The following is a 12,206-nucleotide window of genomic DNA, read 5'->3' on the forward strand; positions in this document are numbered from 1 at the left end:
CACAGCAAGGCGACCCGGGGGCTCTGGCTGGCCGCGAGCCTATCTGTGACCCGCCCCCTGACCCCCTGCTGCTTTGGCCCTTACAGATGCCCTGATGAAGAAGGCCTTCAGCTCATCGACCTTCAACTCCAATGCCTTCCTCACCAGGCTCCTGGTCCACATGGGTCTACTCAAGGTGAGGCCGGGGGACAGCAGGCCCTAGGCAGGGCAGGAAGGGTGTGACCAAGGGCTGCTCTGCTCACCCACCAACCCATCCCTGGCCGCACCGTCTGTGCCCCTGAGGTCATTATGATAGGGTCCCAGCTGGACCTCAGTGTAGGGTGCTGTCAGCAGACCTGAGAGGTGGAGACCAAGGGCCCCCAAGTGACCTCGAAGCTCACTCCTCCTTTGCTGTGTCCCCTTGCAGAGTGAAGACAAGATCAAGGCCATCGCCAACCTCTACGGCCCCCTGATGGCTCTGAACCACATGGTGCAGCAGGACTACTTCCCCAAGGCCCTCGCACCCCTGCTGCTGGCCTTCGTGACCAAGTGAGTGTGACCCTGCATCCTTGTGCTGCCTGCCTTCTTGCCCCGGTGGCTAAGGTTTCCTGGGGCTGGTCAGAGGTACCTGCTCCCAGGCGTCCTAGCCTGGCTTCCAGGCGCCCAGTGTCCGAGTTTGGGTCTCTCCACCTGTGAGGCCTCCTCTTTGTCCAGATGAGGATGGTGGGACTCAGGGACTGTGTCTGTCCCTGTGAGAGAGGACGTGGGGAGAACCCCCCTTCCAGATGAGGAAACTAGCACTCGGGTGGGCTAAGGACTCTTCCACAGCCATGCTAGCCAGAGGCCAGACTTGGGTCCAGTCCCGGGTCTGCTAGCCACGGTCCCGCAGGCAATAGTGGCTCTGGGGGCAGTCTCTGTGCCACTCCCACAGCAGCCCTGCTGAGGGGCCTGGTTAGACCAGGTTCTACGGCCACTCTCCCCCAGGGACACACTTTGCCACAGAAGTCCTGAGGTGTAAGTAAGCCCTGGCCTCACCCCCGGGTCCCAGGCATTGGTGGACTTGGCTGCTATCAGGTAGTGAAGAGCCGGGGCCCTGCCAGGCAGGGGCCCAGAGGCTCATGTCTTGCCTCTGAGGTGCTGGCTTGCTCCTGCCCCACTTTGGCCTCTGCCAGGCCATAGTTTCCCCATTTCCCCACAGAGGTTGGGCAAGATTATCTCCCAGGCTTTGACCCACCAACAGCCACAATTCCACCAAATCCAGCACCTTGTGGAGAGCAGGGCAGCCCGAGGAGCGAGTCTGTCCCATGCATCATAGGACACAGCATAGGCAGGCCAGCCCGGACCCTGGCCGGCCAGCTGCTGCGAAGCGCCATGCAGGGAGGAGTGTGAGACACACCTGCTATTGCCCTGGGCCACCCTGTCCACGCCAGCCTCCAGCAGTTCCTTTTGCACACACTGCCCCTTAGTCCTCACCCCCTCGCCACTCTCGGCCTCCACACCCCCACTGGACCACCCCTGTGCTGCTCCTGGACTAGCCGCAGTGAAAAGCAGATCTGATGCTGGCTCCTGCAAGGGTCCAGGTTGAGGCCACAGCCGGTGGTGGAATTCAGGGCTGGCTGCAGCCTCACCCTCCACCCAACCCCAGCATGGGCACTCTCCCTGGCCTATTCCTGTAGTAGGTGATGTTGCCTTGGCCTGCAAGCTTTGCCCATGGTGTCTGGAGATTCCAGTCCCTGCCTGTCACCCCTGACCAAGCCCAGCCACCTGCTTCCTTCCCAGCCTTGGGTCGGAATTGTTCTCTCTGCATCACCCACTGCCTTGCCTTTGGCCTAGGTGTGGGCCTGAGAGGAGACTCTGGCCTGGCGCTCGGTGCAGACTGCCTTTTCCCAGCTGATTGCCCTCTACCAGTAGGCCTCAGTCTGCCCCAGGTCCCCTCCCTCACCCCCAGCCTGGTCTGGATGCAGGTTGGTGTCCGCACATTGCAGGTCAGGCATGTCCCTGGTGCTGGTCCTGACCGCACCTACCCAAGCCCAGATCTTGCCTCAGTTTCTTCCTTTGCAATGAAACTAGTGGGTGACCCAAGGAATTCTGCCTTACGTGGTCACTGAGGGCTCCCTGGCCCATGCCTGCTGGAGGGGCCTGTGGAAAGCAGAGGCCCAGGGTTTCCGACTGGGTGGCCTGTTCTCGGGCCGGCTCAGGCACGGGGCTTTGGATGGTTGTTCAGCCTCCGAGCCTCATGCACAGCTCACCCTGCCCCCAGGCCCAGAAGGCGGCAATGTCTCCCTTAGAGTCTATGTGACAATGACAGCAGAAACGCCTGCTGCAGCCTGGGTGCTCGGGACCTCCAGGTGCCCAACCAAAACCAACGTGCTGACCCTTCCCTCTCCTTAGGCCCAACGGCGCCCTGGAGTCCTCCGGCCGCCCGGCCCCCCCCCGCCCCCCCCCGCCACAGTCTGCTGCAGACGCTGTACAAGGTCTAGACGCGAAGCCGGCTTATCCTGTCCCTCGGCCTAGACCAGCCACTTGGGGAGGGACTCGGATGAACTGAGTGGCAGCCATGCCTTCCGTTGGACAGACGCTGGCCAGAGCAGGGAGGATGTGCGTCTGTGTCACGTCTGTCCTAGTGTGTGTGCTTCCTGTCGGGATCTGGGTTTTCAGTGTGTCCCTGCTGGACTGGCCCTGGGCCGCAGTTGGGGGTCAGCCCAGGGCAGGCGGCTGTGAGCTGCTCTGTCATTAAACTCCCGCCACCTGAGGGCACGCTGCTGATCTGTGCCTCAGGTTCCAGGCCCTGGTGGCTGTCCCCACCCGCCTTGCCTTCCTACCCCCACCTACCCGGGCTGCACAGAAGCCTGGGGAGTTGCTGTGCGTGTGTGTCCCCTCCCTCTGTGCTACGGGGCTCTCCCTGCCCTGCTGTGGCTGTGCGCGGAGCTGCCTCTGCTCACTGTGCCCAAACCCTGGGCCTGTAGCGTGAAGAGCAGAGACTGCTGGGTGGCACCAGGGGCTGGCAGCAGTGGGTGGGAAGAGGAGCCAGTGGGCAGATGCCAGTTTGTCCAATGCTGGAGGTGCAGGGACTGCACTGGCTCAAGGACCTGGGGGCCCTCCCCTGGCTGCTGGGGAGGAACCTGTCCCAGCCGAGTCAGGGGTGTGATATAGGGCCTCCTGATGCCTGAGCTGGGCAGTGGCCCTGGGGACTGGGCTGGGCAGGAGAGGCCCTGTGGCCGCCCATGCTTTCTCCTTTGTGTCTTGTGTGTGTCTGGGCTGTGCCCGGGGGCTTCACCAATAAAGTCATGTGTGGCCGTGGCAGGGGGGAGACTGCGTCCGCCTCAAGCAGGACCGTGGAGTCCCAGCTCGGCACCGCACACAGCCACGCCTTGGGCTGAGGGGCAAGCAGTCCCGCAGGAGGGCCCGTGCCAATCACCTGGGAGGCCCCTCCCCCACGGGGGATGTCTCCTCTGCTCTGGGTGGGCTGGCTGGGTGGGTGGTGCCCAGGAAGGGCAGTAACTCTTGGGGGTGGGCTGGAGGAAGAGATTTCAGCAGGGGCCCAGCTGACCTGCCTGCTCTCACCCGCTCCCCCACTTCCAGCCAGCTCCTCGGCTCCTGCGTTGCCCCTTCCAGACTCAGCTGGGCCAGATACAGGCCTGCTGGCAGGAGAAGGCGTCTGGTGCCAAGGCCTGTGGTGTCAAGGACCCCTCCTCAGGGTTCTTCACTACGTTGCCTCACGTGGTGTGAGGACCTCAGACTACTGGCTTCCCGCCCCACACAGCATGCACACTTGGGGATCCTGTGTCCTCCGTTTCCAGGGGCAGAATTTCCTTACAGGCCACTTAGGTGACATCTGTCTTGGCCACAGGAGATGCTTAAGCCTTGCCCTCTCCGTTCGATGTGCTTTGGTGGGAGGCCGGTGTAGGTCTGACCAACTCCAACCACCCTTCCAGGCCCTGTCTGAGCCCCAGGCCGCAGGCACTGGCTTTGGGGAGCTCCTAGGCCAGGCAGACCAACAGTTGGGGACAGCAGGCAGTGAGGTGAGGAAAACCACTCGGTACCTATGACAGATGGAGACACTGGGCCGGAGAGGGGCCTGCCCTCGGTCTCTGGCCTGGGTGTGCCCCATCAGGCCCCACAGGCTGGCCTTTTCCCTTCCTAGGGAGTATATGTATAAGCTTCAGCCCAGGCTGAGAACCGAAGGTCTCCTGCCCACGACAGGCTGGTAGGCCTGGTTCTTGGACCCTTGAGGAGAATCCTCTTGGTCCCATGAGTCCCATGGAGCTCCTGACCAGCCCAGGTGGAAGGAAGGGCCTGATGGGGCACATGGCCTTTGCAGTTTCCCCCAGACTCAAATGCTTACAGCTTGCTAGGGCTGAGTGCTCCCGCAGAACCACAGCCAACCTCAGGCCACACAGATTCAGGTCCCTGAAGACCACAATTCTGGGTCAGAAGGATCTCAGAGGCCCGAGCCTGGACAGCCCGGGACCCCTACAGATGAAAAGCCTGCTCGTCACAAGACTGACTCCACCAAAGGATCTTGAACCCACAGACTTGAGAGGCTATGAAAGCAGTTCCATTATTTTATGAAATGGGGCATGGGGGAGAGAGATGGGGACATTTGACAAGGTCTCTGTGTCAGGATTCTCCTGCACCAACCTCCCAGGAAGCTAGGATTACAGGCATGCACAACCTGCCCGGCATGTTCAGATTGGCCCAGGCGCTGGACAGCTGTCTCCCATGTGGCTTCCAGCCTTCTTAAACAGTGGTGCTACCTATACCACAGTGGCGGGGCCAGCGATTCTATTGCTAAGCTTAGACTAGAAACCCCAAGGGAGCGTGGTCAAGGATGCTTCTAGCAGTACTGTCCATGATAGCAAAAACTTTGTAGAAGCAACTTACAAGACTGACACTGGGAAAATGCACAAAATGTACAGCCACATGATGAAGCATAGTGCAACAGCACAAATGCATAAACTGCAGCCTTCACATGCAGGCGGATCCATGGTGATGCTGAGTGAGGAACGTTTCTGTGTACCAGTGGTTCAAGTGAGAGTTGGCCTTGTAGCATGGCCGATCTCACGTGGCTGACTGTGGTTTGAATTCCCAGCCCCAGCAATTGAAAAGCAGACCAGACATGTGTGTGCATGCCCAAATAAAGTTAAATAATTTTTTAAAAATGTTTTTAAAGAGTATGCACATGACAATGCCAGTGCTTTAAAAGGTATGATGGGGCCAGCAGGTGGCATGGTTGAAGTGCTGAGCTCCCACATGGTCATTTGCAATTAAGAGTCCCAGACCTGGTGGCTTGTTTTCTCACTTTCCCTTTCTCTCTCTCTCTCGTGAATTAATAAAATAATTCTTTTAAAAGAATAAAAGATGACATATAACACAAGAATCCAACACAAACACAGTTCATCCTTGGGATGCAAGATAGTTCAACCTAACATAGCATAATGGCTCTATCCCTGAACTCCCATGTAGTTGACTGTGGTTGGAGTCCTGGACCTGGTGGCCTAAACTCATGCTGGGCGCATGTGTATGCGTGCCCAAGATCCCAAGAGGAAAATGGAGAAGGAATTGCGGCGTGGCCATCCCCCGGGGGGGTGATTTCTCGCTTTCTGTCTCTGGCGAGCACACGCTCCCTATAGCAAAAACCTCTCAAAAAAAAAAATAATAGAACAATGTTAGGGCCAATAGGTGGCATGATAATTAAGGTGCTGGACTCCCACATGGCTGACTGTGGTTCAAGTCCTGGACAAGGCAGCTTGCTTTCTGTCTCTGGTGAGTGCATGAGCCCTATATAAATTAAAAGGATAATGATGATAAAATTAATTTTAAAAAGTCAATGTAATATACCACATTAACAGAAAATCATGATTTTCTCAATAGATACAGAAGTCCTTTCAAGATAAAACTCAGCCACAAAAAGGAATTAAATTCTTTTAATATCCTAGAACATAGATGAATTTTGAAAACCTTAGGTTAAACTACAATAGATACAAAAGACCAAATACGGGGCTGGCAGGTGGCATGGTTAAGGGCATTGGACTCCCACATAGCCAACCGTGGTTTGAGTCCTGAACCTGACGGCTTGGGGTTGGCAGGTAGTGTGGTGATTAAGGGCATTAGACTCCCACATGGCTGACTGCAGTTTGAGTCCCTGACCTGGCGACTTGCTTTCTCACTTTCTTTTTCTCTCTCTCTGTCCCTCTCTGATCAAATTAAAACAAATAAATAAAGTTAAATAAAATAATTCTTTAAAAATTTTTTTAAAAAAATAAATGAAGATAACTTTCTTTTGCTGAGGTTTTTGCTATAGGTGCGTGCGCTTGCCAGAAAGACAGAGAGAGAGACAAAGAGACAGCAAGAAATCACCCCCAGGGGGGATGGCCACGCCGCAATCCCTTCTCCTCCATTCTCCTCTCGGGATCTTGGGCACGCACGCACACGCACCCGGTGTGAGTTTTAAGCCACCGGGTCCAGGACGTGAACCGCGGTCGACTACGTGGGAGTCAAGCGACATAGCCACTACGCTAACTACTGGTTCCCATAGTTATTTTATCTTGAGGGACCAGCAGTTAGTGTACTGGCTATGGCAATGCATGGCTATGTCACTGGACTCCCACGTAGTCGACCGCGGTTCACGTCCTGGACCCGGTGGCTTAAAACTCACACCGGGTGCGTGTGCGTGCGTGCCCAAGATCCTGAGAGGAGAATGGAGAAGAAGGGTTTGTAGCGTGACCATCCCCCCGGGGGGTGATTTCTCGCTTTCTGTCTCTATGTCTCCCTCTGTCTGTCTGGTGAGCACACGCGCCCTATAGTGAAAACCTCTCCAAAAAAAAGATAAAATAACTTTTTTTTTTAAAAAAAGGCCAGGGTCGGCAGGTTGCGTGGCAGTTAAGGGTGCTGGACTCCCACATGGCCGACCACGGTTCAAGTCCTGGACCTGGTGACTTACTTCACTTTCTCTCTCTGTGTCCCTCTCTGGTCAACTTCAAAGTAAGAAAATAAATACAGTTAAAGTAATTCTTTAAAAAAACACGGCCGCATGCTTGTGGTCCCACTCGGGTGAGGTCCGTGTTATAGGGCGGGCAGGTTCATGGAGGCGGCAGAGTCAAGCTACTGGGTGGGGGGGAGGTGCAGGAGGGAGTGGCCGGGTAATGGGTACAGAGTTTCCATTTGGGCTAAAGAAAGTTCTGGAATTGGACAGGAGTGATGTCTGTGGTATTGTGAAAGTACCTAATGTTTAACCATACACGTAAATATAGTTAAAATACAAATTTTATGTGTATTTTGCTACAATAAAAACTAAATGTAAAAGCAAAATTAAAGAACTAGTGTAGATGAACATCTTTAAGACCTCAGGAGTGGTGGTTAAGGGCACTGGACTCCCACGTGGCCGACCATGGTTTGAGTCCTGGACCTGATGGCTTGCTTTCTCACGTTCCCTCTCTCGCTCTCTCTTGGTCTGTCCCTCCCTGGTCAAATTAAGATAAGATTTAAAATAATTATTTTTTAATCTTTTTTTTTAATTCCAGTGATTTTTTAAAAATAATTATTTGTTTTTTATTATTTTTTCACAAGTTTTGCCAGAGAAAGAGAGAGGGGAGGAAAGTGAGAGAGCAAGCCACCAGGTCCAGGACTTGAACCGTGTTCGGCCATGTGGGAATTCCAGCATCCTAACCCCCATGCTACCTGCTGGCCCCAAGATTTAAAATAATTCTTAAACAAAAAAAGAACAGGTTTCCATTGATCCTAAGATATCACTGGCCCCTCCCAAGAGGGAGAACTCTGTGATGGCTGGGGCCACGCGGGAGCCCCGAGGGCAGTTTCTGGTCCAACTTACACAGGCCAGGTGTGGTGGCATGCACCTGTGGCCCTAGCTGCCTGGGAGGCTGAGGCAGGGTTGCAGTAAGACCCTGTGGAAACATGTGTCTGGGGGCCAGCTGGTCCAGCATAAAGCAGTGCACCGTGAGGCTTATCAACCTGGGCCCTTAGTGGACTGGTGTCCAGAGGTCTCCCTGAGTGCTCTAGACATATGCACACCCACGATCTGTGTGTTCTTCTCTTTCTGTCTGACTCCTGGGAGAAACTAATTTTAAAAATTAATAATACTGGTCTTGGGGGACCAGTGGTTAAGGTGCTAAATCCCGTATGGCTGGCTGGGATTTGAGCCTGGGGCCCAGGTCCGGTGGCTTGAGAAACACACTGTGTTCGCGTGTGTGCGTGCTTTCTCACTTTCCCTCTCTCTCTCTCTCTCGGTCTGTCTTTGGCAAGTGCACACGCTGTTTAGCAGAAAACCTTTTAAAAGACGAAATAAAAAAAGTGCAAATTGTAATTCCATGGATGTGGGATTTGCCGAGGGAAACAAAGCAGGAGCAGCAGTCTGCATGGTGTGACACTTTTTCCATTTAAAGAAAAAGCTAGCCAAGCAATAATAATGCAACTTCATCAGAAACGCGAACCTGAGAAGTTTTAGAATACATACCCGTTTACCATGGCTGGGTTATGATTTCACCGATGTCCATGTCCTGGGAAGATAGGTGCTTGGATATTCATCATTGTCCAGCAAAAAACGGGAGGCAACTGAAATGCCCAAGATAAATGAATAAGCAACAATGCAATCCTATAGAACACCCAAAAGGAATGACTCAGACAGATGGACAACTCCCAAAAATCTGACCTTGAGAGAAAAAAAAACTTGCAGGAATACTCTATGTACAGTATCAACGTATGTACATGTATATGTACGAACAGGAAAGAGTTAACTGTCCTGAGCACCTACTATGTGCCAGGGGCCTTCCTAACCCTCACTGCAACCCTATAACCTGTTACAGACATCATGTTTTTCAGACTGAGAACAAGCTTGGCGAGACAAGGAGCAGCCCTGCCCAGGGGCCCACAGCGCAGGGAGGAGGCCACAGCCGCTGACCCACAGGCAGCCCCTCCCTGTCACGCCAGCCCCAGGACTCAGACCTGGGCAGCATTCCTAAGGCCAGCACGGGCAGGAGGCCCTGTAATTCCAGCCACTGTCCCCACTCCCTAGCCGCCCCCCTTCGCCTCAGCCCCGGGAAGCCCCCGCTCGCTGGGCTGCCACAATGCCTCCCATTCAGCCCTGTCCAGGCTGCCAGGCAGGCGGGCCCGAAGGGGGGTTCCTGCCGGCATCCAGGCAGGGTCCATCGCTGGCCTTCCCCTGTGCTGCACCTCCAGACCGGACTGGCAGCCCGAGGCAGCATGGAGAGGTGAGTCTCTGGGTCCTGAGCTGCCAGAGGAGCTTAGAGCATTGGAGTGGTTGCAGACAGGCCCTTGCCCCACCAGGGGCCTGGTGGGCAGGGGTTCTGGGTCCTTCCTGGGCCTGAGACTTTCCAAGGGTCTCAGGAACGTGGCTGCTCTCTCTGAGCCCTGGATGCTGTCTCCTCAGGGATCTGTCCTATGGGTCCCCTCCCCAGCCTGCCACAAGCCACAGCCATCACACAGGCTCTGGAGAAGGCTGCCAGCTCCAAGGCAGGGCTGGTCCCTAGGGCCAGGAGAGTCACCGATGGTGACAAGCAGTGAGCAGAGAATGTGCAGGCACAGCCCCGGGATCATGAAGGCTGCCCCAGGGCCATGGGTGACAGGCTGAGAGCAGAAGCTGGGTGAGTTAGGTGGCAGCAGCGAGGAGGGAGGCCAGAGTCTGCACAGTGTGTGGGGACCACAGAGCTGTCCCGGGTGTGTCGTGACGGGGGCACCGAGGGCGACGCTGAAGCAGCCGAGCAGACTCTGGTTGAGGAACCAGGAGTCAGGACTTCCCACCAATGGCAGTGGTAGACGCTGGAGGGTTTTCAGCTGGGGGCCAGGGTCCCATCTGTGGTTTGGGAAGTTCCCTTTGGTTGCCAGATAATAAAGGAGCATAGAGAAGGCCAGGAGAGCCATGGAGGCAGCAGCTGCCCTCGGAAGTAATGGGTGGCCCGGCAGGTGGCGAGGTGGTAATGATGAAGGGACCCTGACAGGGCGGGATGACGAGTGGATGAGAGGATAGGCAGACGGAGGGTGGGTAAACGGACGCACGGTGGGAGGACATGGCAGTGTGGCTCTGACCCGCCTCATGGACTCACTGAAGGGGCTCAGGCCCCACAACCCCTGGGCTCCCAGCCTTGCTCACAACTTGGGCTGGGCCTGGGTCCTTCCGTGCTGCTGCCAAGCTGTCATCTCCAGGTAGGAGCCATTATGCTTCCTGCCTGTGACAGGCGTTTCTCCACCTCCCCCTGGACTGGGGCCTTACCACAGCCTGGGTGTCTGTGCATGCGCTGAACCCCAGAGCCAGTCTCACGCTCAGCAAGTCGCCACTGAGCCTCAGGAACCAGCGAAGGGACTCAGAGCCTCAGTTTCCTCCAGAGCAAAACAGGATGAATAATAGAACCCCCACTGCATGGGGCGGGGTGGCGAGGCTTAGAGAGGGGAAGGGCTCTCGGGTTCTGGGGGGCACAGCTGGCAGGTTCAGAGAGAGACAGGGTGAGGCCCCTGCCCCTGTGGACAACCAGCCCTCCCTCCTGCTCCCAGGCGCCAGGACTCCACCCGGGTCTCCTTGGTGCTTCTGCTGCTGCTGCTGCTAGGCCCAGCGTGGCACGCGGCTGCCCAGCGCTGCCCACAGACCTGCCTCTGTGACAACTCCCGGCGGCACGTTGCCTGCCGACACCAGAACCTCACTGAGGTGCCCAGTGCTATCCCTGAGGTGAGGAGGGCGGGAGCGTGGGCACGGGTGGAACTGGGGCAGGAGGGGGCTGGGCACTAGTGGGTCTGGCACTGGCTGGTTGGAGCCGTGGCAAGTTACTTCTTCCCACCTATGAAATGGGAATAATTACCAGGAACGGAGATAACCTATTTAAAACCCTTACTGTGTGATGGGACTAAGGGACCTGTGGCTGCGCAGCTCTGTGTAGTCTGTAGGGCTCTGCAGACCCACTGCGCCAGCCTGTGGCCTGGTGGTTATGCCAGCTGATCTCACATGGCTGACCATGCAGTTCAAGTCCTAGATCTGTCCGCATCTCAAATGTGCTGGGTGCCTGTTGCCCCAAATCCTGAAAAGGAGGGAGAGATGGGGCAGAAGGTATTGCAACTTGACCATGCCCCATGGGGAATGCTTTTGTGCTAACACCCGTCTGTCTCCTCAAGCACATATGCTCTCTGGCAAATTAAAATAATAATAATAATAATAATAATAATAACAACAAAAGTCATGGACCAATTGAATTCGTTAGACTCTGAGGCAGAGATAAAACTCAGTCTAGGCCCTACCACGCTGAGCTGGGCGGGGAGGTGGGGGGAGGAGTGAGCAGGCAGTAGCACTGTGTTGTGAAAGTGCCACAGTGGAGGACTCCGTTGGGCTGGGGAGGAAGGCTTCCTGGAGGAGGTATCCGCGAACAGGACAAGGTGAGATGAAGGCTAGTAGGAAGAGAAGGGTGTTTCAGGTGAGGGAGCCAGGGTGCAAAGGCGCCGTGTGCGCTCAGCCTCGGTCTTCCCCTCTGTCCCCAGCTGACCCAGCGGCTGGACCTCCAGGGCAATGTGCTGAAGGTGATCCCTCCAGCTGCCTTCCAGGACCTGCCTTATCTCACCCACCTGGACCTGCGGCACTGCCAGGTGGAGCTGGTGGCTGAGGGCGCCTTCCGCGGCCTGGGCCGCCTGCTCTCGCTCAACCTCGCCTCCAACCACCTGAGTTCGCTGCCCCAGGAGGCGCTGGACGGGCTGGGCTCGCTGCGGCGGCTGGAGCTGGAGGGGAACAGGCTGGAGGAGCTGCGGCCGGGCACGTTCGGGGCGCTGGGCGCGCTGGCCACGCTGAACTTGGCCCACAACGCCCTGGTCTACCTGCCCGCCATGGCCTTTCAGGGACTGCAGCGCACACGCTGGCTCCAGCTGTCGCACAATGCGCTCAGCGTGCTGGCCCCCGAGGCCCTGGTCGGCCTGCCTGCCCTGCGCAGGCTCAGCTTGCACCACAACGAGCTCCAGGCCCTGCCGGGACCGGCCTTGTCCCAGGCCCGAGGCCTGGCCCGCCTGGAGCTGGGCCACAACCCACTCACATACACGGGCGAGGAGGACGGGCTGGTGCTGCCTGGCTTGCGGGAGCTGTCGCTGGACCATGGGGCCCTGCAGGCTCTGGGTCCCAGGGCCTTCGCCCACTGCCCGCGCCTGCACACCCTCGACCTCCGCGGGAACCAGCTCGACACTCTGCTCCCGCCGCAGGGCCCCGGGCAGCCGCGCCCGCCGCG

The 12,206-nt window shown here is 56.7% G+C and overlaps 2 protein-coding genes across 3 annotated transcripts in view; both read left to right on the forward strand.

The window, feature by feature from the left end:
• RANGAP1 (Ran GTPase activating protein 1) overlaps window positions 1-3,282 on the forward strand; it is a 36,273-nt gene extending 32,991 nt beyond the window's left edge. For both annotated transcript variants that reach the window (XM_006150737.3, XM_006150736.3), the window contains exons 14-16: window positions 87-175; window positions 407-528; window positions 2,371-3,282. In XM_006150737.3, the coding sequence (XP_006150799.1) occupies window positions 87-175; window positions 407-528; window positions 2,371-2,527 (368 nt within the window). In that variant the 3' untranslated portion in view covers window positions 2,528-3,282. The remainder of the gene's footprint in view (window positions 1-86; window positions 176-406; window positions 529-2,370) is intronic.
• Window positions 3,283-3,422: 140 nt separating this feature from the next.
• CHADL (chondroadherin like) overlaps window positions 3,423-12,206 on the forward strand; it is a 12,038-nt gene continuing 3,254 nt past the window's right edge. Inside the window, 6 exon segments of the mRNA XM_027772730.1 lie at window positions 3,423-3,440; window positions 3,562-3,702; window positions 3,915-4,001; window positions 9,011-9,206; window positions 10,485-10,675; window positions 11,476-12,196. Of these exon segments, the coding sequence (XP_027628531.1) occupies window positions 3,423-3,440; window positions 3,562-3,702; window positions 3,915-4,001; window positions 9,011-9,206; window positions 10,485-10,675; window positions 11,476-12,196 (1,354 nt within the window).

The sequence above is a fragment of the Tupaia chinensis genome, unplaced genomic scaffold (genome assembly GCF_000334495.1).
Source record: "Tupaia chinensis unplaced genomic scaffold, TupChi_1.0 Scaffold000294_5, whole genome shotgun sequence".
Lineage (NCBI taxonomy): Eukaryota > Metazoa > Chordata > Mammalia > Scandentia > Tupaiidae > Tupaia > Tupaia belangeri.